Below are 27,240 nucleotides of genomic sequence, written 5' to 3'. Positions count from 1 at the left end.
GTAGAATGAGTAGCAGTTTTCTGCACTGCGTGCGTATTCACTGGGAGAATTCATTTTCCATTTAGAGCATTATACGGTCTCTATTGAGCAGAAACTCTGACAACAGCCTACATCTCTAGGCCCCATTTCAGGGTCTTCTCGGTAACTTTTGTGGATTCAAAACCAGCCTTGCCTCCCCAGCGACACTAACATGAAGAACACACGGATTCGGCATTTGCACTCAGGATTTGTCCTCGTGTGGACGTTGTATGTGATCTGTGTTATGGCCTTTACCCTCAAAGCAAACCAACTTAATTCCCTCCAGACACACACACACAGAGGCACATGCTTTCACTCATACACAGGTGCACACATTCATACATGCACACATACAGACCACTCAAAGCCGTTTACCTGCAAATAGCATTTAACAGACAAGGCGACTGAGGAACCCAGAGATTCATTTTTTAGACACGAGTGCTGAGGCATCACTAGTCACGCTGGAGCAGAACCCTTCTCGTGAGTCAACACCGCCCACACAGCCAGGGTTTTCCAGGCAGCCACAGGAGTCTTCAGTTTTGGGTGTCATCTCAATGGGATAAGTTCCTGCAGGTGATTCTCACTGGGCCACCTCAGGTTTGAGAACTGCTGCACTAATTCCCTCCTTAGCAGAGCCCTCTCTAGAGCCACGCTGGCTGGGTTCAAATCCTGGCTCTGCTGCTTACCAGCTATGGGCAACTAGTGAATCCCTCTGTGCCTCGGTTTCCCACTTGGTATAACCAGGACAACGGTCATATCAGCTGAGGACAGTTGTGGTGGCGAGGACAACATGAATTAACGTATGTCAGATATTTAGCACTGTGCATAAAGACCCTTTAGCCATTGGGTCTTTCCTCCTCCCCTCCGTAAACTAAGGATGATAATAGGGTCTACTTAAAATGTGTTTGAGACACTGGCATGAGTTGATTCATGGAGGTCCTTTGTTGACACTAGTAACCATCTCCCTCTAATTAGTTTATGTCCTCATCACAGCTTGCTTGGAAAATCAGGATAGCTTCACCCAAATTTTTGTGCATCTTCATGGTGGCTCATTGCCCCCATTGATTTAGTCCCTATTTATATCACTCACTTCTCCATTTTTCTAGTTGTGTTTGTAACAAAAGCTTGAAAGCATGAAACCCAGTGCCACATGCAAAGGAGCTTCCTGGGTTGTGACGGATGGAAGGTGTCTGGTGGCTCTTTCCTTATGAAAATACATGGGTTGGTTGAAACAGCCAACTTCAGGGAACACCTCCACAATATTTAGTTGCATTATCCTAACGTCCATATTCTTTGAGAGACCAATCGCCAGGAAGGGGCACATATGCCCAACAGTAGCCTTGAGTACAGCTATGCCATAGTGGGAACTAGCTTTTATTTTTCACATATATGATATCTGTTATAAAAGATAGATATATTAAACACATAAATGATATTTATGTAATTGATTACATGCCATGCAGTGTTCTAACCACTTTATATAGATATATTTATTCTTTATAACAACTTATCAGGTAGTATTCATACTACCATTATTTTAATATGGGGAAACAGAAGCACAAAAGGAATGAGTAGCTGAAAGATCAATCCAGTAATGAGAAGCAGAGCCAGGATTTGGACTCATACAGTCTGGATTCAGAGGCTACATACTTAAAAACTGTTATACTGCCTAACCCATCTCTTAATAATTAATACCTGTGACAGCTCCAGGGGCTGCTCAACCCAGGGCTTGGTTTTATGGGCAAGGAAATAAATGTTCAGGAGAAAGAGTCTGACCTTTTGAGCATCCTCACATACCTAGAAACTTAGTTATTGCTGTTTTGCTCAGAAATGCACCACTGATTCAAGTGAGATGAAGCCTAGCAACAAAGCTAATCTAAGTACCAAAAAGTGAAAAGGGGGTTTATCTTGAAAATGCTCTCCGACGTTATCGGCAACCAGTGCTGCAAAGAAAGGCCAAACTCAGAATTACAGTGAATATAAATAAAAAGAGAAGTCATCTTATATCTTCTCTTTAAAGTATACCGTTTCTAAAGAAAAGATACCTTTTATGTAACGTCTGTATTTCCAGGGGAAACCTAGGGGAGTTTGCTGGACAGTGTGATGGAACAGAGACACCTACTGGTGAGAACAAGCCTCACTTCATAGATTTCTATCATTTATTTTATGAATGACAGCAATTCTCATTATTATTTGAAATGTATTGGGTATTAACCGAATCTTCCCATCAAGATATTACACTTTAAAAGGAAAAAAATCAGAAAAAAATCAGATGTATCCAACTAGTTATGTAATGACTCAAGCACAGCATCTCTATTGTCCCTTATAGGAATACCAAGCTACTTTTTAGGATCCTGCATCAATCAGCTCTGTCTGGGGGAGGCAAACACCAGGCTGGGTGCTAGGTCCCTTGGGACTTTCATTACTCTCACTTTGAGTCAACAGACTCTGATTGAATACTTTCATTCCAAGGATAGGTGAGAGAGCAGCCTGTCCCACAATGCATTCCCATCTCAGAAGGCAGGAGCCAAGATGCCCATCACGCTAGACATCTCAGGGTGGCCGTAGACAGGAGCTCCTCATCCAGTCTGGAGCTCCCAGAAATCTGACCTGGTCTGATAAGATCAGACATTTTCATCTCCTCTGGGGCACTCAGATGTTACTTTGCTTCCCCAGAGATGACACTCTTCCCTCAAAAACTTCATGAATGGATGGTCATTTGAATTCTTTCCTATACCATGTCAGTTGGTTGGAGTTGCAACTGTACTTTGAAAAGTATACTTTTCTTGGGGCACCTGGGTGGCTCAGTCAGTTGAGTGTCCGACTCTTGATTTCGGCTTAGGTCATGATCTCATGGTTGTGAGATCAAGCCTTGCATCAAGCACTATACTGACAGTGTGGAGCCTGCTTGGGATTCTTTCTCTCTCCCTCCCTCTCTGCCCCTCCCCAGCTTGTGGGCACTTTCTCTCTCTCATAATAAATATATAAACTTTAAAAAGCATTTATTAAAAATGTTTTTAAGTGTACTTTTCTTTTTTTGATTTTTTTGTTTATTTTAGAGAGAGTGCGTGAGCGGGGGAAAGGGGCACAGAGATAGAATCTTAAGCAGGCTCCACTCTCAGCACGGAACCTGATGCGGGCTCAATCCCACGACCCTGGGATCATGAATGGAGCCCAAATGAAGAGTTGGATGTTCAACCAACTGAGCCACCCAGGTGCCCCTGAACAGTGTACTTTTCTTTTTCCTAAGAGAAGGAGTTTAGAAAAACTAAATGGATGGAAGAAAATGAAGTTTAGGAGAGGAGAAAACTTTGTAGGGAGATGGGATTATCACTCCTCTTTTGCTTTGGTTCCATTAGTTAAAACACTTTGGATTCCGTTAACCTTCTAAACTTCCTAGCAATAACCATGTATATAATTGAAAAGTCTTGATGGCTTTAGGAGAAATAGTCCTCAGTTGGGTTGTTGGGATGTAATAGTTTATTTTGCTTTGTTTTAGTTTCGATGTGGAATTTGGAGATAAAGTAAGAGAAGTTGCCTACCTGAAGTGCAATTGAACGATACAAAAGTGATTAAGGCACCCAGTGATCCAAGCACGGTAGTTTCATGGGGGAGATGAGAGAATTGAAAACAAGTTAATGAGAAATGTGTATATTGACATTGAGAATATAGCCAATTATTGAGATGTAGCACTAACTATTAAAAATAAATTCGTGAATACTATTAACTAGATTAATTACTGGTTAAATTGTGTTTATTGAGCACCTGAGTATAAGCATTATGTTTCGAACTCTAAAGAAAACAAATTTCAGTCAGATCTGTCGCGACCATTGAGAAGTTGTAATCCAGAGGGAGAGATGAGACAGATGACTGATCTCTAAGACCATAGGAAAAAATCCACTGGCAGCGTGAAAAAGATAAGAGCGAGGAAAGCATCCTGTATTCTTTGAACTCCTTCTTCCCTCACATCTATTTCATCCCCAGACGGAAAATAGGCAATGCAGGAGGTAGTTGAAACAATTGGAAGGTTAATGAAATTGTTTAGGAAGGAAAAATTAAGGGGCTGGGAAGGGGAAAGAAGAGATGGATTGGAAAAATGGGATGAATGAATAGAACTTGAGGACTTGGGTGTGGAACTTGAGGAAGAAGAGCTGTACATAAACATAGACACAGAAGTAAAATATTAGAACTGGGGGGAAGTACTTTAACTCCCGGGTTCGAAAAATGAAATAAAAGCCATACTGATAGAAATAGAAAAAAATCAAGAGGGATTTGCTGCAGGTAGGTGGGGTGGAGGGTGACATCAAGAGCTTCCTTTTTCAACCAAGATGGACCAGTGGATATGCAGGTGGAAATATCACCTGGGAAGTTAGAAACTTTATAACTGGTCTCAGGAATCTATTTCTAAATCAGGAGATCTGTGGCAAGAGTCTGAAATCTTGTGAACCCCCTGAAACCTGGTGCAAAGAAATTATATTAAATGATTATATTAGGGGGTAATTTGAAATCACTTTCCCTCCCATGTGCTTTTGTAGAAGGTTAGTTCAATATACAAGACTGTTCATTATAAAGGAAGTTTCTAGACATGAAAAGCAATAAATCATTCAGCTAAGAAGGAAAATTTTCCTTGTGAAACTTTTTCGATGATTACTGAAATTGAGAAATGATTGAAGTGTTTAGAGAGTGAATAAAATGAGATAAACCCGTCTATGGCTAAGAGACACCAAGAATCAAAAGGTTGAAGTTAGCACCAAATATACTTCCAGTGGAAGAGAGTAAATACTATAATCAGTTGGCTAAAAGCAGTCATTAATATGTGAGATATCACCCTTATTATATTGTTCAGATAAAAAAGCCAAAAACAGACAATGGAAATAAGAGGGAATTTATTTATACTATCCTTAAATGAGTATATGGTCATTTTATTAAAAACAAAGAATAAATTCCAGAGTTCAAAACCTGAGATCTAATCAATAGGTCAACTCTATTTAAAATGTCCTTAATTGGTAAGTGTATGTCACGTGAATAAAAGCAAGTATCTAGGTCCAGTTCAAGCAGAATTTTTATTCTGCCAATGGGGTTGAGACTAGGAGAGAAAAAAAGCATTATATACCATTTATTTAAGTGGTAAATTTTTTAAAAGAATGATGACTCCTTGTACCAGAATACACTTCTCCAATAATATCAGCCTTATAATTAGGCATCATAGGTGAATGTTTTGTGGTATAACTTAAAAGATTCTAGAAATCGAAAACATCTCCATTGCCTGAAATTCTACGATGAGGATATATTCCTTTGGGTCAGGATACAATCCAGCTCTCATAGTGCCATCAGGTTAATAGAACACAAGCCAGAGTTAAAGGCTGCTGGACAGATTATTGCTACAGAGAACGGGGACAGTGGAAGGAAGGGGCCTTAAGAGCCCTGCTCAAAGCCCTGAGCAGCTCCAAAGAGGCTGAGAACTTGATGCTACAAGTCAGGGAGGGGTAGGCAGGAGTGTGAAAGGTGCAGAGGAGAGAAGTGGAAGCAGGCTGAAGAGAACCCAGGATAAATAAAACTTGCCCCACAACATTTCCCAGGCTAGCCCGGAATGCCAGTATACGGTTGGGCAATTATGTTCTCATTTTCAACCTACCTCATCATGGTTTTGCAGAGAGCAAATTAGTTCTGTTCAAACCATTTCTATTGTGTTTTGGTGTCCTTTGTTTTTATGCCAAAGATGTGGTACCTGACAGTCTCCCAACCATATCATTACGATGAGAACTTTAAAGCAAAAGGATCAAGCAGCATAAAAGTTATGTCTTTTGTGGCGGTGCTACACCATCATCTGTCTGTGCTTTGTTCTCTTATCTGCTTAGATTCTCAGAAGCAAAAATCTATTTATGCAATGAGAGCATGGGGCTGTGGGAATGACACTGTGAGTTTTTATGATTATTTTTATTATATTAACTTTTTTATTTATATATAAAGCTTGGAATCTGTTTTACTCAGCTTAATGTCTTAGGAAATAAGATTTAGAAGCCCTAAGGGCCACAGATGGTATTTGTTGGATTTGCATTTGCATAAATAAAAATCTGATGAGATAACACACATCTTCAACGGGCATTTTTGGGTTGAATACTCAGACCTGGACAAAATCCTAGAAAATGCTTTTTAAGGAATTCTAAGCCAATTTGCACATAATGTGGCAAAATGAATTTTGTATATTATGTTTATCTAAATGATCCAAAACCGTAAAATGGTACTCTGATACTATGAGAAAACCAATGATTCGGTCTCGCCTGGAGCCCAAACCTCCCGGCCTCCTAGAGGCCATTTAATGTGGTACAGCTGGCCGGTGACAGCCAGGCCTCTTTGGATTGCAGTTTTATGTGTTATCTTAATATAATGTGTTAGTCATGCCCTCTGCATGTTTGGGGAGGTCAAATTTTAGCTTTTTGGCATATATTAAACTGGCCTGGCACACAGAAGACCTAGAAGTCTAAAAGACAAAGCTGTCCTCTGTAACCAACCCTGCAAACAACAGCTGTGGCCACAAATAAAATAGTCATTTATTTGTGAGTAAAACGTGTGGAAAGTCTTTTGGTCACACGTAGGTCTTTTCCAGCACATCCTCAAACACAGGAGGCAATATTAATCCGTATTGTCATCTCCAAAGGAGAGATAGAGCTGTTTGTGTATATAAAGGCATGCGTTTGTAGGTGTGCATATGTTACACCATGAAATTAAGGTCGTTCTATGAAAAATGTCCACCTCTTCACATATCTGTGTGTCTTCAGCACCATATGGAAGGACAGCATCCCCCATAAGTAACCAGGATGGGGTTCCCATTGCCCTGTCCACTAGCTCCTCTTTCTACAGTGGCCCCTTAAGGCATATCAATAGAACACAAAGTCTCCAGAAAAGCCATTTTGAAAACCAAAGAAAGAAGTGATCCTCACTATGGAGATCAAGAAAGATCTTAGAAGCCATGGCATTTAAACTGAGCCTGATTCAAAATAGTCGTATACCACCCAGAACATAGGCTTCTGAACAGACACTCCTTCCTGCCATGAGAAGGACAGGGATGTGTGGTAGCCTTTAGACCTGACCTTCCACCTCTCTTTGTAACTGGTGAATATTTTACAAGCTGTAGGAAATGAGCCATGGCCAGAGGCTGTGACAGGGTGACTATGTGTAAGTCAACAACTGACAAACTTCTACCTAAAAAATAAGAAATTCAGACATGAGGATGTTTAGGCTGTAGATGAAACAGATCTGAACATTTGTCATTATATAATCAGTATATTTTTATATGTAGATATCTGGGTGGATGAATTTTGCATTGCTAACCAGGAATCACTATAGACATAAGTCTTCATCTGTAAACTATCTGTTGAATATATACAAAACAATAGCCACTGTTAAATAAGGACCTACTGGATGCTGTATATATTTAGGCTCTAATCTTGATCTTATCAGCTCTGGTACCTGAAGAGTGGATGCCTCATAGTTGTATGAGTGACAGAACTGGGATTTGAATCCAAAACGTGACCTATAAACTAAGGTTGTAGTTTAAAATGATGGAATCAACTATTTTAATATTAACTATGTAAGTCATATGTAACTCTTATGGGATAAATCTTTACCTAATCAAAAATTGGGCCTTTTATTTTGAGACAAATCATATAACTGAAAAACCCACATGATATTTAGAAACCAATATAAATCAATGGTCTGTGTCAATAATACCAACTTTTATTCAATTTTGAATTATTTAATTCAGAGGTTAATAAAAAATGTCCCCAAATGGCAATAATCACCAGGCATGATTTACTATATGACAGTTCCTTACAACAGAGGTGTATAACCTTATGAACTTTGTAACAATGGTTTACAAATGGATTTACTAGTTATTAGTGAAAATCTATCACTCCAGCTTTATCGTAGAAAATATTATGAAGTAAACCACCTGGATCCATTTAAAACCCAAATAGCAAAAGAAACACAAAAAGTGGTAAAAGGCCAGAAATCTAATTCAGAATTAAGAAAGGGCTAATATGAATATAATACAGAAGCTATATATAGATAACTCATCGAAGTCCTAAGTCACAAAGTAATATTGAAAGAGTTTGGGGTGCCTGGGTGGCTCAGTTGATTGAGTGTCTGACTTCGGCTCAGGTCATGATCTCACAGTTCGTGAGTTCGAGCCCCGTGTCGGGCTCTGTGCTGACAGCTCAGGGCCTGGAGCCTGCTTCTGATTCTGTGTCTCCCTCTCTCTCTGCTCCTCCCCTGCTCACACGCTGTCTCTCTGAAAAATAATAAAGATTTAAAAAAATTATAAAAAAAAAAAAAGACTAAGGGTTTGTCCTTTTTGGGAGGTGGAGAAAGTAGCCTTCCTTCTCTCCCATTGATAAAAATTATCTAAAGCTCAGCTTGGGAAACATTAGGATCATGTCAGCTTCATATAGGTCATCAAAATAAAGTAATAAGTATAATTTAGTAACTATTATTATTGTTACCATTATATAGGGGTAGGAATTGTGGGTCAACAAAACACTCTATAAAACATTACTCACCCTTCCTGATATTCTCTGTTGTATTTTCAGCTATTTCACTTTTTTTAAAAAGTGCTGGTAATAAAGGGCACGTGGGCGACTCAGTCAGTCGGTTAAGCATCCAACTCTTGGTTTCAGCTCAGGTCATGATCTCACAGTTTGTGAGTTCGAGCCCCACATCGGGCTCCATGCTGACAGCGCAGAGCCTGCTTGGGATTCTCTCTCCCTGTCTCTCTGCCCGCCCCCCCCCCCGCCCACCTCGCTTGCTCACTCTCTCTCTCTCTCTCAAAAGTAAATAAACTTAAAAAAAAGTTTTTAAACCTTAAAAAAAAATTGCTGGTTATGAGTCAAAGAACTGATTTATGATCCACAAAGGGGTTGCTATTCAGTTTGAAAAATGCTATTCAGAGGAGCTGTACATGGGTGCCTGGCTTACTCAGTAGGTAGAGCCTGTAGCTCTTGATCTCAGGGTTGTGAGTTTGAGCCCCATTTGGGGGTAGAGCTTCCTTTAGATAGGTAGGTAGATGATAGATAGATAGATGATAGATAGATAGATAGATAGATAGATAGATAGATACAGATGATAGATGATAGATAGATAGATAGATAGATATAGATGATAGATAGCTAGATGATAGATAGAGCTTACTTTAAATAGATAAAGTAAGTAAGTAATTTTTAAAAGGAGCTGTACACATGTAGCTATTTTGGTAGGACCTGCTTACCAGGGACTTAAATAGCAGAGAGACAGGGATACACAGTACACTTACTGGTGCTTTTTATGTAAAACTGGTTTATCTAGACAGCAGCATGAGAATTCCCCAATACTTTTATAAAGCAACACTACAGAAAGTGTTTTAAAATTGGGTTTTTTAATTTCCTAACATCAGAGAAATTTCTTGTTGCCTACTTTACCACTTTAATGTTATTTTGTAGTATTTCCTTATTTATCTTTCTCCTGCATGTTGCTGGTATAAGTGACTTCCACAGCTTCTGGACCCACACGTTCTAACTTATAATGGGCTGCTATTTAGAATGCAGGTGTTAATTACCTACTTAACAAATCCTAGCTATTTACTTCCAACAGTAAATACAACTTAGTTTCTCCCAATTAAACTGTTTTTCCTGCTAAGGTTCCAAACCTCTTTGATTTTCCTCTCCTTTGCAAATAACATCAAGTCCACTTTTGAAAGGAATATATGGAATGGCTTTAAGTGTTCTCAGCTCTGGGTGGCTCAGTCAGTTGAGCATCCAACTTCAGCTCAGGTCATGATCTGACGGTTTGTGAGTTTGAGCCCCACGTGAGGCTCTATGCTGACAGCTCAGAGCCTGGAGCCTGCTTTAGATTCCGTGTCTGCCTCTCTCTCTGCCCCTCCCCTGCTCTTGCTCTCTCTCTCTCTCTCTCAAAAACAAATATATATTTTTAAAAAGTTCTTTTTCAATAATAAAAAAAAAAGCATTCTCAGCTCTAACACTAAAGATTGGACCCTCTCATTGAAGAACACAACCTGACTATTCTAGTTTCCTAGCGTTTGGGTGACAAAATACCACAAACTGGATGGCTCAAAACAACAGAAATGTATTCTGTGACAGCTCTGGAGGCTGGAAGTCTACAATCAAGGTGTGTGGGCAGAGCTGTGCTGCCTCCAGAGGCTCTACAGAGGAACCCTTCCTTACCTTGTCCTAGCTTCTGGTGGTTGCTATCAATTCTTGGGATTCCTTGCAGCCATACCACTCCAGTTTCTGCCTCCACTGTCACATAGCCGTCTTCCCTTTGTGTGTCTTTCTGTATCTCTCATGGCCTCCTTATAGGGACAATAGTCCTCGGATGTAGGGCCCATTCTAATTGAGTATGACTCCACCTTACCTAATTGCATCTGTGAATAAGGTCACATTCTGAGGTTCTGGGTGTGCATGAATTTAGGAGAGGAGAGCACGATTCTTTTTTTTTTTTTTTAAGTTTATTTATTTATTTGGAGAGAGAAACAGTGCAAGTGGGGGAGGGGCAGAGAAAGGGAATCCTGAGCAGGCCCCCACACTGCCAGCACAGAGCCCAATGCGGGGCTGAAACCCACAAATCTGCGAGATCATGACCTGAGCCGAAACCAAGAGTCAGATGCTCAACCGACTGAGCCACTCAGGCACCCCAGGAGAGCACTATTCAACCCAGTATGCTAACTTTCCAAAAGGACCAGACATTTATCTCTACCAAACTTACTGAAATTAGGCAGCAACATCCAAAGAAATGAGCTCAATAGCAACTTTATGGGGAAGAGTGTGCCAACTTCAAACAGGAAGTTGTATGAATAAAATTGTTCTACCTCTAACACTATATACTAGCTAATAATTCTGTCCCAAACTCTGTAGTCCATAGGAAAAAAATGTATTTGGTTAGCGTAAAAATATTAGCATTTCAATGGAATTGTATGACCTCCGGAACATTCTCACATGCACTATATAATGTCATCATCACTACAACCCAATAATGTAGATGAAATTGTCATGAGAAACCCCCAGGCTACACAAGGAGAAACAGTGGCTCCCGTCTTGACTCAGGTCATGCGGTTAATTTACTAATGCAGACCCAGAGAGAAGGTCAAGTTCTCTGACTCCTAACCCAGCATTCTTACTACGGTCAAGCTGAATTTTATTATGTGAAAGTGTTTAAAGCAATGGCTGTCAATTGCAGGCTAGACAGGAGGTCAGGGAGGAATTGGAAGCCACATCAGCATCACCTGTAAGACTTTTTTCTAGTAACTACACCTGCCCATCCCTCTGAACCTCTGAACAGTGTTGAAAAGTCCACAGGGCCTCACAGACCACCCTGGTTTCCAGAACTGAGATCCACTTTAAAAATCTGTAGAAGAGCCTCTGAAGCTGATTTTTTTAATGGCATGGTTTTGTGCCTTAGGTCAGAGCTGCTCAAATTTAAATGTGCACATGAACCCCTCATGAAAACAGATTCGGATTCAGTGGGCCTGTGATGGGATCTAAGATTCTGCACTTCCAGTAAGCTCCCAGGTCATCCTGCTGGCTCAAGGACCACCTTCCGACAAGGCCTTTTAGCCTCCCGACAGAGAATACAGGAGCGACTCTGTACAGATAACAGAATGTATCTAAGGGATTGTAGAAAATGACCACACCAGACAGATATAAAAAGCAGGATCCCTCTGCCCAATAAACACCTCCTTAGTTTCTAATAAGTACAGACGTGCTTGAGCCCATTCCCATCATTCCCTGATCGGTGCTGTCAAAACAAGCCAAACAGGATTCAAATAAAGGCCCTTCTTTGGGATATGCTCTGCTTCCTGGCCTGAAAAAACACCCATCATTGTGCAAGAGAAGCTGCTCCTCCTTTTGGACCCTGGACCGCACAGCAGCCTGCCCCCAGGATCAGCTGTAAAGTGAATCACACAAGTTTGCTGCAGGCACAGCCTGACTGGCTCTCATCCAACAGTTCCTTTGGCAGAGTGTGGCCCTCACACATCTTCTGGCTTCTGGCATCCTGTAATGTGGTCTCAATGATGTTGACCCCAAAGTATGTTTCAGAAGAGCTTTACTGCAGAGATTCATTAAAGGGAAAAATAATGATTGCATTATGGCTTTTTCTTTTCTTTGAAACTGCTGGGACACAGTCTTTAGATACGGGGATAATGGTGGAAATAAACCCTTGCATTTCTCTGTCCATGATGATGGATGAACTGATGAGGCCAACGAGGTGGCCAAGGAACAAAGCCAGGTTTCAATGGTGCTTTAATTCGGGAAATTTAGAAGACTTCCTTGGAGAAACTAGAAGTTGGAGTGGTTGAGAAATAATTCAACAAATGAGCGCGCTTTCAGGGAACAGCTGATATAAATGGGTTCCCCCACTAGTCTTTGCCCTGTGTGATGTCAGAATGTACACGTAAGGTAAAATTTTATAAAAGAAAATAGCTCTGGCAAATAACAGTGTGTGTCTCATAATGTTTTCATGTACCAATAAACTGTTGTTTAACTCTAAGAGATTTTTCTAGTTCTGTTCCAAACGCTGAAGTGCTTATTAGAATTTTTTGATTTGAAGAAATAGTTTTCAAAGAAAGTGCTGATTTAAGTCAAGGATCACTCTGGGTTTTCTACCAGCATGAGATACTCATGGAGATAGGTCAGAGCTGCTGTCTTCCTGGTAAACTTCATGGTAAACACGGTGCCGGGGGCGGGGTTCCTAGACTAGTCATCTTTGCAGCAAGTGAGGTCGAGATTCCACCCTATAAACGTAGTAACATACTTCCTTCTTGAACCCCTTTCCTCCTGCCACTGCAGTAGAAACTTCTCTTGTTTTCAGTTGCTCTCCTCCTCCAATCAGCCCTACACACTGTAATTAGTGATCTTTCTACAGTGCAAATCTGAGCATGCCGGTCCTTGCTTAGCTTTTGTTTTGTTTTGTTTTTTGTTTTTGTTTTTACTCCTTCCCGCAGTGCCCTCAAGCTTTAGCAAGCACCAGAATCACCTGGAGGACTTGTTAAAACATAGATTTCTGGGCCTCTCCCCAGAGTTTCTGATTCAGTACTATGGAGTGGGGCCTGAGAATTTGCAGTCCCAACAAGTTACCACATGATGCCCATGCTGCTGGTCTGGGGGCCACACTTGGAGGAAAACTGGCCTTTGGAGGAGGCCCACCAAACTCTTCATCAGTGCAGTCAGTGCCTTTCAGAATTTGTCCATTGTCTGACTTCTGAGAAGCACGCAGCCCCACTCATCTGTGTATCTCCACCTGCATCCAGTCATACCATACTACTCAGTTCCTGAAATCAGGGTTATGGGAAAGTTGTGAAAGTAGCACCCTGCACAAATGATGGAGGCGTCACTCACATGGTCTCTTTATTGATACCCTCTGGCGTTGCGTTGACTAGTGCACAGCCTACACCCTTACATGTAGCAGCCCTGGAATCACCATGGATTCCTTCATGCCATGCCTCCTTGTAGATATCCCTACCCATACAAAGTTACTTGGAATTTTCTGAGCAAACCATATGTCTTGGGCTTCAAAGCCTTTGCCCACCTAGTCCTCTCGCCCCATAATGCCCTTTATTCCCTTTTCTGCATTGGCAACTTCAATTCATCCTTGAAGTCCTCCCTCTCAAAGAGCAGATTTATAAGTTAGAATTGTCCTTAGAGCAAAGGAAACATTCTTCCAACAGGAAAAGGAAGAATGTTCTAGAATTTGGATACAACTGTAAATACTCTAGTGTCCAGAACATGCTAAGTATTCAAAATCTGTTTTTTCTCCTTCAGGATTACATGAATTATTTTTTTCAAAGAACTAGAAAGTTGATAAGGAAAAATGGAGGGAGGCTTATTTCCATTTATTTTGTTCTAGTCTGGACATCTCTAAGATGTGTTTTTATATGACATAACAATAATAAAGTTTTTTTAAGTTTATTCATTTTTGAGAGAGAGAGAGAGGGAGCATGAGCGGGGGAGGGACAGAGAGAGACAGAGACACAGAATCCAAAGCAGGCTCCAGGTTCTGAGCTGTCAGCACAGAGCCCAGTGTGGGACTCAAACCCACCAACCGCGAGATCATGACCTGAGCCGAAGTCAGTCACTTCACCGACTGAGCCACCCAGGTGCCCCAATAATAAATAATTTTTTATTATTTTAACAAATTACTTTAACAAATAAATTTGTATTTTAACAAATTACATTTGTAAATAAACATTGCAAATCGAACGTACAGCATTCTTAAGTTTACACCTTTATAAAGTTTTTTACTTCTTTTCTGTGATGCTTGACTTTTGATTACACTGATGTGTGTGTGCACATATTTATATGTAAGTATGTACATATGAGTGTTTGTGCGCATGCATGTGTATGTATTTTTGAAGTTAAAGTGTAATTGGCCTATAACATTCCGTTCGTTTCAGGTGTCAAACATAATGATTCGATATTTCTATACACTGTGAAATGATCACCATGGTAGGTCTAGGTAATATCCGTCACCATACTTAGTTACAAAAAAATTCCTTGTGATGAGAATTTATAAGATTTATTCCCTTAGCAACTCTCACATATGCCACATAGTATCATTAACTATAGTCACCATGCCACACACCACATTCCTATGACTTATTTTCTAACTGGAAGTTTATATGTTTTGACTCCCTTCACCCATTTCTTCACCTCTGGCAAACCATCAGTCTGTTCTCTGTACTTGTTTTGTTTTTTTTTTTTTTTTTGGTTCTGCTTTTGTTTTAGATTCTACATATAAGTGAGGTCATATGATATTTGTCTTTCTTGTGAATGTTTTTTAATGGATAACCTCCATTATTAATTCTTCTCTGTGGCTTAACGTTTTATTGCATAAACCTGAATCTACCCTGGATCCGTACATGGAACCATCACTTCCTTTACTGGTTGAATGAACTGCAGATTCCAAATCATACTCAGCAAAAAATGTGACACAGAATAAATACAGCACTTTTCTTTAATAAAATGTATCCTTCTGTGAAGGTGAAGCCCAAAGCTAATATATAGTCAAAAGCAGGCTTCTTGAAGAATAAGATTAAAAAAAGAAAAAAGTCTGCTCAACATGATGAGAAAAGAAAGGATTAATAAAAAGTATAACTTAAACCTATAAAAAGATTATGTTGCTGAACTTGTAAAGCTGGTCTGTTATCATAAAGTGATCTATGTATAATATGAATTTCTATTGTTAAAAAAATGCTATTGCTGGTTAAAGCTTTTAGGTTGATGTTGGGCCACATGGAAGCAATGGAACATGACTAAGAACCTGTTTTATTCTTCTGGGTGTTCTGTGGTAGGCACTGTAAGAAATTTTATGACAAATAGGGAGTTAGTGCCTTCCAGAATTCTAAAATTTTGGCCTGAGAAACAAAAATATCTCCTATGAAATTGTCAAATGATTATTTAAGAAAGTACTGTCCCAAGCACTGTCCCAAGAGACTCCCCACGATTTAAATTTGTCACTCCTCCTTCTGGAGCACTGCTGTTAATGTGACTCTATCCCAGCACCTCCTAAGCTCTCAGTTCAAACTTCAGACTTCCGGGAGCAAGAAAATCTGATCAGGCAAGCCTCAAGCAATGGATTAACATACCAAAGAAGTAAGATTGCCAGAGCAAATACAGAATGCCTCGTAAATTTCATATAAAAAAATTTTTGTAGGTTTTTTTTTTTTGAGAGAGAGAAAAAGCACGAGTTGGGGAGGGACAGAGAGAGAGAGAGAGAGAAAGAGTCCCAAGCAGGCTCTGTACTCATAGTGCAGAGCCTGATGCAAGGCTCTAACTTACGAACCATGACATCATGACCTGAGTCAAAGTCAGATGTTTAACCAACTGAGCCACCCAGCCGCCCCACAAATTTTTCTTAGTATAGGTATTCGCATACGAAAGTTTGATTCAAATATAACAGCATCCTGTTTTCTGTTTCCTAAGTCTGGCAGTCCACCTGGGAGGCACCTCTCTGAGTACAAGCAAGGCTGCCAAGGGAGACCATGTGAGTCCAAGTAACTGCAAGATGTGTCCTCTATACCTTCTGTGTATCTGGTAAACCCAGGAAATCAACGCCATAAGCATTCAGGAGAGGCCACTGTAATGTGGAGTGCCAAGGGAGGACTTCTGGAAGGACAGATGGAGGACAGTGTGATGAAGGGGATGATGTACCCAGGAAGCATATAATATATGGATAGATTCAATAGATGATAGATAGATAGATAGATAGATAGATAGACAAATAGATAGATAATGTGTGGAGAGAGAGAGAGAAACTATATATGTAGATATAGAGGTATATAGTGAGACACACAGAGTGGTAGCCAGGAATTTTCCAGACTCTGTCTTGCAAACAGCAGGGACCAGCCATGGTGCGGTAGTCAGTGCCCCAGTGGTAAGATAAGTTTAAAATAAATGCTAATACATTATGTATATATAGACATAGAGATAGAGAATGGATAGATAGATAGATAGATAGATAGATATTAGAGATGTGAGAAAGAGATTATGAGAGAGATTATGTATGCAGCTGATCCTTGAACAACATAGGGGTTAGGGGCACCGAACCCCTACACAGGTAAAAATCCATATATTACTTTTAGCTCCCCAATTCTTAACTAATAGCCTATTGTTGACCTGGAGCCTTACCAGTAACATAAACAGTCGATTAACATGTACATATTTTGTATGTTATATTTATTATATATTGTATTCTTACAATATATAAGCTAGAGAAAAGAAAAATGTTATTAAGAAAATCATAAGGAAGAGAAAATACACTTATTGTCCTGCACTGTATGAAAAAAAATCTGCATGTAAGTAGACTGATGCAGTTCAAACTGTGCTATCCAAGAGTCAACTATATATATATATATATATATATATATATATATATATATATGAGAGAGAGAGAGAGATTAAGGAAGTAACTAACACAACTGTGAGGACCAGCAACTTTGAAATCCATACGGCAAGACAGCAGTCTAGAAATTCAGGTAAGAGTTGATGTTGTAGCCTTGAGTCTGAAATCCACAGAGCAGGCCAGGCAGACTTAGGCAGGATTTCTGTGTTGCAGTCTTAAGATCAAATTGCTTCTTCTTTGGGAAACCTGTCTTCATCCTTAAGACCTTTAACTGATTGGATGAGGCCTATCCACATTGTGGAGGGTAACCTGCTTTATTCAGAGTCTGCTCATTTAAATGTTAATCACATCTAAAAACATGTGATCTAAAAAACTAAAAATCTAAAAAACCTTCACCACAACTTCTAGACTGGTGTTTGACCAAACAACCAGATACCACAGACTAGACAAGTTGACCCATAAAATTAACCATCAAGGTCCTCAAAACAATACTGTGTAGCTAAGTGAAACAAGTATTTATTTTCCACATTTTCTATATGGGAATACGAAGTCCCAGAAAAGCTAATCATAGTGTGCATGGTCACAAAACCAGTAAAGTATATCAGAATAGGTTTCAAACTCTAACCTTTCAACACTAAGCCCTACATTGTCACCACCCCCTCTCCACTTCGCAGGAACTTATGAGGCTCCCTGAATCTTCATTTCTTCCTCTATACAATGAGAAATGGAATATTTCCAAATTCTCCTCTAACTTGAGTGTTCTATGATTTGTTTTTACAGCCTAGTATCAAGTTAAATGAAATCTGTTCCAAGGATAAACTCCACTCATTCTCTTCTTGTGTCCCTCCCCCCAAATCCATCATTCATTCACAGACTAAATGGAAGAATCTAAGCATTTGTGTTGTGCTTTCTTGGGGAAGGAGGGGAGGCGAAGCAGTCTACAAAACCAGAGAGCGATGCTCGCTGCATTTGAGGGGTTAGGAGGGGCAGGAAGTTTGTGCCCAGCCAAGCTTGGCCAGTCTCCATTTTCACTCTCTGGCTCCTGAAGACTTGCAAGAAGGAATGACCTAAAAAGAAGTTACCCAATTGTTGGAGTGTGTGTAAGATGAAAGGTATCTCCATCTTTCTGTTGCTCCTTTCTCTGCAGAGTTACTGTGAATAAAATTCAAGTTTCCTTCACCAGCCTTCTACCCAATCACTTGCTTCCTAAAATCTAACCTTTTAAAATACAGAAACATATCATCATGAGTAGTGAAACAAAGCTTATTCCCGGAGATACCAAGAAACTATTAAAACAGTGTCTTCAGTCAGAAGATAACCAAAAACTCTTCTCTCAAAGAATTGGTTTTGTACGTGAGAATAAAAAAATTGAAAGAAGAATTCGATAGTATGTGGAACTAGAATGTTTCTCACACCCTTCCCCAAATGAAAGGCATTATACAGGCTGACTGCTGACCTCAGTTTGAGCATGGATGACTAAGTCTTTTCAAACCCTCAGTGAACAGCACACGAATGGAGGTGGCGGAGGATTGAATTCCTGGGTTCCTGTTACCAACAGGGCCAAAATAACGGACAGGCAACTGAACTTTTCAGTGATGTGCCTGCTTTGCATGTGTCATGCTCACATCAGTTAGCACATAAGGGCTTCATGCTAGCATGTGCAGATCAGCAGAGGGTACTTAAGCACAGATTCCCTTTTGTCCTGGGAGAGCCAAGGGAACATTCTGGAGAAGAAAGAGCTAGTAGTCAACTGAGGACCACCAGTGTAGAGGACAGCACCAGGTATTCTAGGAATATGAGAAGCTAGAACTGCAAATTTAGATGGTTCTTCCAAAGGATTTACTTTCTGGTTTGCTTTTCTTAAAACCAAAGGATTTACTTTCTGGTTTGCTATGGTTGATAGTGTCTTTAGAAATAGGATATCTGCGCTCTCTCTCTCTCTCTCTCAATGAATAAACATTAAAAAAAATTTAATAAAATAAAAAAGGGGCACATGGGTAGCAGTCAGTTAAGCGTCCGACTTCGACTCAGGTCATGATCTCACTGCTCATGAGTTCGAGCCCCGTGTTAGGCTCTGTGCTGACAGCTCAGAGCCTGGAGCCTGCTTCGGATTCTGTGTCCCCCTCTCTCTATCCCTCCCCTGCTCATGTGCTTGCTCTCTCTCTCTCAATGAATAAATGAACATCAAAAAAAAATTTTTTTAAAAAGTAGATCAGTGGGTGAAATCATGATATTCTAACCAACTTCTAGTCTCTTCCCTTGACAAATGGTTTAAACTTTGGCTTATGTGTTCATGCCTTGTCCTTTTTCTGAAAGTAGAAAATTATTTATGCTCCTAATAATGTTTGTCACAGGATTTTTCCTTCCTGTCAATTTAAATAAGCTGGTTCAGAAAATCCTTTTTTTTTTTAAAAAGAGTTCTTCTTCTTTTTTTTTTTTTTTTTAATGTTTGTTTATTTTTGAGAGAGTGTGAGCAGGGGAGGGATAGGGAGAGCCAGAGATACAGAATCCAAAGCAGGCTGCAGGCTCTGAGCTGTCAGCACAGAGCCCGATGCGGGGCTCAAACACACAAGCCATGAGATCATGACCTGAGCCGAAGTCAGACGCTTAACTGACTGAGCCACCCAGGTGCCCTTCTCCTAAAAATTCTTATCATCACATTCCCCATATTGTTTTCTATTTCTGATAAGTTTTGTTTTTAAATGTGTTCTATCCCGCTAGGAAGAGAAAGCCCGTATGCTATATAGTTCAGGGCTTGAAACTCAGTTTCACCTTCCAGTTTATATTCATGAAGGAAGGAAGGAGAGGGTAGGGAAGAGGGGAGAGAGAGAGAGAATGTACCCACACTGACCTTCAGTGCAAAGCACAGACGTTTCCACGTGCTTTTGTGGACTGTTGGACATCAGTGAATTTAAAGCAGATATGAAATTGTATCTAAATGGGGGATAAACAGTCCAAGTATATTTCATTTCCTCTTGATGCTGGCCAAAGACTGTGTCCAGACACACGTCCAGCATTCCTTGCACTTATCCGACTTTACATTTTATAGGTTGCTTCGTGTGCATTATCTAGTTTGATCCTTACCGACCCTGGGAGGCAGACAAGACAAGTGTGGTTCACCTCATTTTACGGATAAGGGACCTGAAGCTCAGAGAGGCAGCCGGCTTGTCCAAGTGGCCCACAGAGGTAGAGGCATGTGTTTTAATTCCCTGTCTTGTGTTCTTTCCACCACAAAACACCCAGTAACACCATTATATCCCTTCAAAGGATATCACATCAACAAGTTGGTGCAATTGAGGCAAGTCTCCCAACTGCCTTACTTCCTCTCACTGATATCAATGCAACCAGTTTTTGGTACCTATTAATGCAAGTGTCAGGGGCCCTAATCTTAACTCCATGTGATCCTCTGAATTTCTGTGTTTATGTGAAGAATTAACGTCATTTTCCAGGTGATTCAAAATGAAAGAAAAGTTTTTTCCAGAAAGACTGTCTATTCCCAGTAACCAAATGCTTAGAACAGAACAGGGCAATAGTTTTCAAAGTCTTCTCATCTGACTTTTTATTTCTTAAGCAACAAAAGTATATTTTGGCCATTCAACCAAATGATAGGATCAGTTGCGATTTGTCCTTGGTATAGATGGCACACATGACTGGAATTAGCAAAAGGTGGTGGTTTAGAAAGAGAATCATCACACGTAAGAGGTGGAGGGGACTGTGGAGGGGCGCCTGGGTGGCTCAGTCGGTTGAGCGTCCGGCTTTGGCTCAGCTCATGATCTCGCAGTTTGTGGGTTTGAGCCCCGCATCGGGCTCAGTGCTGACAGCTCGGAGCCTGGAGCCTGCTTCAGGTTCTGTGTCTCCCTCCCTCTCTGCTCCTCTCCTGATTGTGCTCTGTCTCTCTCTCTCTCTGTGTCAAAAATAAACAAACATTTTAAAAAAAATTTTAGAAAGAAAGGGACCATGGAGATGACCTAGTCCATATCTCCAATTATCTCCGCAATTATCTGTGCGGCCAATATCGCACAGATAATTGTTTGGAATTTCTGCATTTCCCCTTCATTTGCCATGTGCAGACCTAAGTCTGCTTGCTAGAGCTGAGATACACAGCCAGCTCTCAAGTCCAGTTGTTGGAGGCGACAGGAGTTCAACATCTAACTTGTGCGTGGTTAGGATAAAAGAAGTAATGCCTAAGTGCCATAAGGGTTTGCTATACTAAAAAATATCCATGTTTAGAAGTGTATCCTGTAGCTTAGACCAAAATGCCACATTTATTATATTTATTTTGTTTAAACGCTACAATAAAACAATAAGCTCGCATTTGGCTTATTGCACCACACATCATCTTTGGTATATATTGAATAATTTATCTAAAGCGCCGTCTTTCTGGGAGAACTCCAAGCTTCACAAGATATTTAAAATAACCATTTCTCTAAACTGAGAGCAAATGGATTTTGACAGATTAAATTTGAACATGAGACAGAAAATAATGCGCTTCAGTACCTATGGTTTCTTTAATATGAATATGGGGTTGCTAAGAGCTTGAGTGTTTGGTATTTTTAGTCATTCTTTTCCTTCAAGAATGTACTCCAAATCACGTTGGGCATGTGCTGAATTTACAGGTATAAAGGGCAGCCTAGTTTGTTAAGTTGCCATCATCTGGCCTATAGAATGTATTAGGACTCTACAGTGTTTCATTAGTTCCCCAAGTTAGCTACTGAAGTCAAATTAATTACAGTCAAAATGTGATTGTGGAGCCAAGGAAAACTGAAGGTCCACCCTGGACCATCCAATTTTGCCCTTTGTCCAAAAGGTTGGAAGATAATGGAATGGCTTCATTTGTAATTCTACTCTTCTCCTTGATCTTTGAAGTGACAGTCATTAGGTAAGATGCATCCAAAATGGGCAGGTGAACAGATAAGATATAGAAAACCTAGAATATGGATTAATGTAAGAATGATGGCAGCAACCCCAGTACTTAAAATGCCCACTTAATATAATACACTTACTAAACAACAGTGTGACCGCCTAGAAAATACAGAGGGACTGGTTACTTATGGTAAGAGCATGAGAATGGATGGGACCTGGCCAGTGCTCCCTAAGGAATCTTGTAGTGACAGAATTTTGTTAGTGCCGCCCCGCCATTGGCCTCTGTGGGTGGAAATTTGAGGTGAGCATTCCCAACTTGCCCTTAATAAACCCTCTGAACCCATTATCCATGGGTTTATCTAAACCTTCTAGGAGGATGTCTAACTTTAGCCTCCACAATCTCTTAGAATAGGATGAATAGAACCTTTTTTCTACTGCGATTCATTGATCCACATTTTTAAAGGAAATTCTGAAGGATACTCAAGTCAAAAGTACTTACTTTAGTTTTGTTTAAGAAAAAGATTTAAGGGGCGCCTGGGTGGCGCAGTCGGTTAAGCGTCCGACTTCAGCCAGGTCACGATCTCGCGGTCCGTGAGTTCGAGCCCCACGTCAGGCTCTGGGCTGATGGCTCGGAGCCTGGAGCCTGTTTCCGATTCTGTGTCTCCCTCTCTCTCCGCCCCTCCCCCGTTCATGCTCTGTCTCTCTCTGTCCCAAAAATAAATAAAAAACGTTGAAAAAAAAAAAATTTAAAAAAAAAAAAAAAAAAAAGAAAAAAGAAAAAGATTTAAAACACTAAGAGTAAAATACTGTTCTTTAAGTTAAGGAAACATACATCTTTATTCAATATCTGTAACACACTCTTACATATGTTATACTGTGGTTTTACTTGAGAGAGATTTGAGGAGAAAGATGGAAGCTGGAAGAACAGGAACAAAAAAACAATGAAAGGTATAAAGGAGGCATAAAAGGAGAATGGGTAAGGAGAGTAACCCAGAAGTAGAGAAACTGACAAGGATAAAGAGAAGAAAATGGAGGGAGAAAGATGAACAAGAGAAGACTCTTGTTTAGAAGTCCTGATGTCAGAGACAAACTAATTTTTTCATGATCTCAGGTTTACTGCGCTGTAGGGTCTCAAGCTGCTTAATCATCGTCCTTTGAAATATTTACTTGATGCTGAATCTTTAAATTAAATGGTCACTGTCAGGATATTTTTCTTGGAGCTGCACATAGTAACTGAGACCAATGACAGCTCCCAAGACCATTGACAAAAGTCAGATGAAACCAAGCAAGCCAGACCTAATCTAGGTAAGAGAGGCTTCCTACATCACCAAGAATTGTGTGTCCCAGACACACCATCTTTACAAACCAAAAAAGTGCTTCCTCCTGTTGCTCTCAAACTTTCGTCTTCATTCTCGTCCTTATAAATCTAGAACACCAGCTTACAGTAAAGAAGTCCCTACTTGGGCTGCCTCTATTGTGCATGGTTCCACAATTTCCCACATACCTGTTCTTGGCCTTTGTCTTCCCAGAAAGATGCTACCAAGTTCCCCTATTCATTTCAGCCTCTAATAATATGGGTACCTTTCATTTGTTTAGCAATATTTGTGTGTCATGCAATTTTCACAACCACCATGTAACAGCTATGACTGCTGTCTTCATTCTACTGCTGTCTTTCATTCTAAAATTTATGAGATTTTCATTCTATGACTGCTGTCTTTCATTCTAAAATTTATGAGATTTTCCTTGACTAAATTAAGCTAGCTCTAATCTTCCTTTCCCACACGATGCTGGCCAGAAGTCCGCACCTCCCAGGATGAAGGCTGTACTGACTTGGTTCTGCCATCAGTGCTTACCGCATAAATGGTATCTGTTGTACGAGAAGCATTGTTGTACTGAGTGCCATAGTATCTCTCCATGTGTAGGTCTGCATTCGTGGTTTTAGTTGTAGACCAAAGCTTCTAGAAACCACAAATTCTGTCTAGCCTATTGTGCTTCTCAGGCAATTTCACTTAAAGAAACACAAACCGGGTGGTTGAGAGAGAAAAATAACCGACAACTAAGAGAGGAGAGATTGCTCCCCAAAGCGATTCCAAAGGGTGGTTACTGACACAGGTGTGCCTCGGAGCAATGGCAGGGGCGAGGGAATGGACTTTTTTCAAATTTCTTAGGCCCTAGAATTTAAATGTTTACTGTGTTGGGCTCCTAAGTGAGATGAACTCATAAAAAGTGAAAGTGTTTGCATTGGTTAGGGAATTTTAGGTTGTAAAATTCCCTTCTTGCAATATCTTTGAGCAATCCAGATCATTTAGAGAACGGGGAACCCATATGTCTCCCAGCTGCCTAAGCAACTAAGAGGATTTGCTAACTTGGACTTCCTTCTCTTTTCCAGATCTTGGCCATCGTGTCTATCCTGTTCATCGTACTCTCCACCATTGCTCTGTCTCTCAACACTCTTCCAGAGCTTCAGGAAATGGATGAATTTGGACAACCCAACGACAACCCCCAATTAGCACACGTGGAGGCTGTGTGTATTGCTTGGTTTACCATGGAGTACCTTTTACGCTTCCTGTCCTCACCAAATAAGTGGAAGTTCTTTAAAGGCCCACTAAATGTCATTGATTTGCTGGCCATCTTGCCATATTATGTCACCATCTTCCTCACGGAGTCCAACAAGAGTGTGCTGCAGTTCCAGAACGTGAGGCGCGTGGTTCAGATCTTCCGGATCATGCGCATTCTCAGAATCCTGAAACTCGCCAGACATTCCACAGGCCTGCAGTCTCTGGGGTTCACCCTCAGACGGAGTTACAACGAATTGGGCTTGTTGATATTATTTTTGGCCATGGGGATAATGATATTTTCCAGCCTGGTGTTTTTTGCTGAGAAAGATGAAGATGCTACCAAGTTCACCAGTATCCCGGCATCGTTTTGGTGGGCCACCATCACCATGACCACCGTAGGCTATGGTGACATTTACCCGAAGACATTATTGGGGAAAATCGTGGGAGGCCTCTGCTGTATTGCCGGGGTCCTGGTTATTGCCCTTCCCATCCCAATCATCGTGAACAATTTTTCTGAATTTTACAAGGAGCAAAAACGCCAGGAGAAGGCAATTAAAAGGAGAGAGGCTCTTGAGCGGGCCAAGAGGAATGGCAGCATCGTTTCTATGAACTTAAAAGATGCCTTTGCCCGAAGCATGGAACTGATAGACGTGGCCGTGGAGAAGGCAGGAGAGTCGGCCAACACGAAGGACTCGGCTGATGATAATCACCTCTCTCCAAGCCGGTGGAAGTGGGCCAGGAAAGCTCTGTCGGAAACAAGCTCCAACAAATCTTTCGAGAATAAGTACCAGGAGGTTAGCCAGAAAGACTCCCACGAGCAGCTGAACAACACTTCTTCCTCCAGCCCCCAGCATCTGAGTGCCCAGAAACTGGAGATGCTGTACAACGAAATCACCAAGACCCAGCCTCACTCTCACCCGAACCCAGACTGCCAAGAACAGCCCGAGAGGCCGTCTGGGTACGAAGAAGAGATAGAAATGGAAGAAGTGGTCTGCCCGCAGGAGCAGCTGGCTGTGGCACAGACCGAGGTCATTGTGGACATGAAGAGCACCTCCAGCATAGACAGCTTCACTAGCTGTGCCACCGACTTCACAGAGACGGAGAGGTCGCCCCTGCCGCCACTGTCCGCCTCTCACTTGCAGATGAAGTTCCCGCCCGACCTCACAGGGACAGAAGAGCACCAAAGAGCCAGGGGGCCCCCATTTCTCACACTAACCAGAGAGAAAGGGCCTGTGGCCAGGGATGCCACCCTGGAATATGCTCCAGTCGACATAACTGTGAGCCTGGATGCCAGCGCTTCCCAAAGCGGGCTCCACGGCCCTTTGCAGTCTGACAGTACCTCCGAGAGCCCTAAGAGTTCGCTGAAAGGCAGCAACCCGCTAAAAGCCAGATCCCTCAAAGTGAACTTTAAGGAAAACAGAGGCAGTGCCCCACAGACCCCGCCCAGCACTGCCAGGCCACTGCCCGTCACCGCGGCTGACTTTTCCCTCACCACCCCGCAGCTCATCAGCACCATCCTCTTAGAAGAGACCCCCTCCCAGGGAGACAGACCCTTGCTGGGCACCGAGGTTTCGGCACATTGTCAGGGACCTTCCAAAGGGCTGACCCCTCGGTTTCCCAAGCAGAAACTCTTTCCTTTCTCGTCGAGAGAGAGGAGGAGCTTCACGGAAATAGACACTGGCGAAGACGATGACTTCTTAGAGCTCCAGGGGCCAAGACGGGACATGCAGGCCGACCCCAGCCCAAACTGCTGTGCAGATAAACCTAGTGATGGAAGAGACCCTTTAAGAGAAGAGGCCTGTGTGGGCTCTTCCTCCCCCCAGGACACAAGTCACAACTGTAGGCAAGACATTTACCATGCTGTGGCTGAAGTAAAAAAGGACAATAGTCAAGAAGGGTGCAAGATGGAAAACCACTTGTTTGCCCCAGAAATTCATTCCAACCCAGGAGACACAGGTTATTGTCCCACACGTGAAACCAGCATGTGACTAGTTACAAAAGCAATAAAAAAAAAAAAAAAAAAAAAACTTGTTTCTTAAAAATGAGGTAATAATGCCCGTGAACTAAAAAAATGGGAAGCCCCCCCCAAAAAAGTGCATAAAATGTTATTTTTGCATGGCATGAACAGTTTAGTTTAAGTACTGTTTAAATAAAGAGTCAAGACTGCATTTTGTAACAAACACAAAATGACTGAGGAACGGTGAACAAATAAAGAGAGCTCTATTAGGAACCAGTATTCTGCAATGTCTGACATTTTTGATCCTTTCATTTCAAATTGTAGACAGATTTTCAACTTTTTGCTTTTCTGTTACAATGAATTTTAGAATTTGCACATGAAAGGATGAAATGTCACTGCATGTATTCATAATTATGAGGATCAAGGTGCTTTGAGCTTGCAAAATGCCTAACTTTGTAAATAATGGGACCTGGGATGCAAAATTGTCAAGAACATATGGAAACAAGTTTCTGAGACACAGGTACTTCCTTCACAGCTACTGCCCCGAGGGGCTGTACAGACTTCTTGTTGCAAAATTGCAACCTCTTCTTAAACCATCTCACATATCTTGCTTTGGGTCATAAAGCTCTTATAAGTACATTTGTTTAAAGGAATACAGTATTTTTATTGTGACATAATTCATAGGGTGCATTTTTCTTTTGTGCTTCTGCTTACTCGTGGCATTTGTGGTTCTATTTATAAATCATGAAAATAGGCAAGATTTAATGACCAGATATCAACAAATTTGAAATTTAAGCTTGAAATTTTGCCAATTATATATCCTGCCACAGCCTAAAAACCTGAAAATATTTCAAAGGCTATACAACTAAACTTTTTTTTTTTAACGTCACTCCACATTTGGAAATCACTTTGTTTTTTTTTTTTTTTTTTTCAGTTGTATGTTGGCCATCTAAAGAT

General features: G+C 41.0%; 1 protein-coding gene across 1 annotated transcript in view; it reads left to right on the top strand.

Moving 5' to 3' along the window:
- Window positions 1–26,546, top strand: part of KCNB2 (potassium voltage-gated channel subfamily B member 2) — a 33,408-nt gene extending 6,862 nt beyond the window's left edge. The window contains exon 2 of the mRNA XM_049632690.1: window positions 24,158–26,546. Within this exon, the coding sequence (XP_049488647.1) occupies window positions 24,158–26,314 (2,157 nt within the window). The 3' untranslated portion in view covers window positions 26,315–26,546. The remainder of the gene's footprint in view (window positions 1–24,157) is intronic.
- Window positions 26,547–27,240: the final 694 nt, after the last annotated feature.

Source organism: Panthera uncia, chromosome F2, assembly GCF_023721935.1.
Source record: "Panthera uncia isolate 11264 chromosome F2, Puncia_PCG_1.0, whole genome shotgun sequence".
NCBI lineage: Eukaryota > Metazoa > Chordata > Mammalia > Carnivora > Felidae > Panthera > Panthera uncia.
This window is presented reverse-complemented; position numbering and strand designations above follow the sequence as displayed.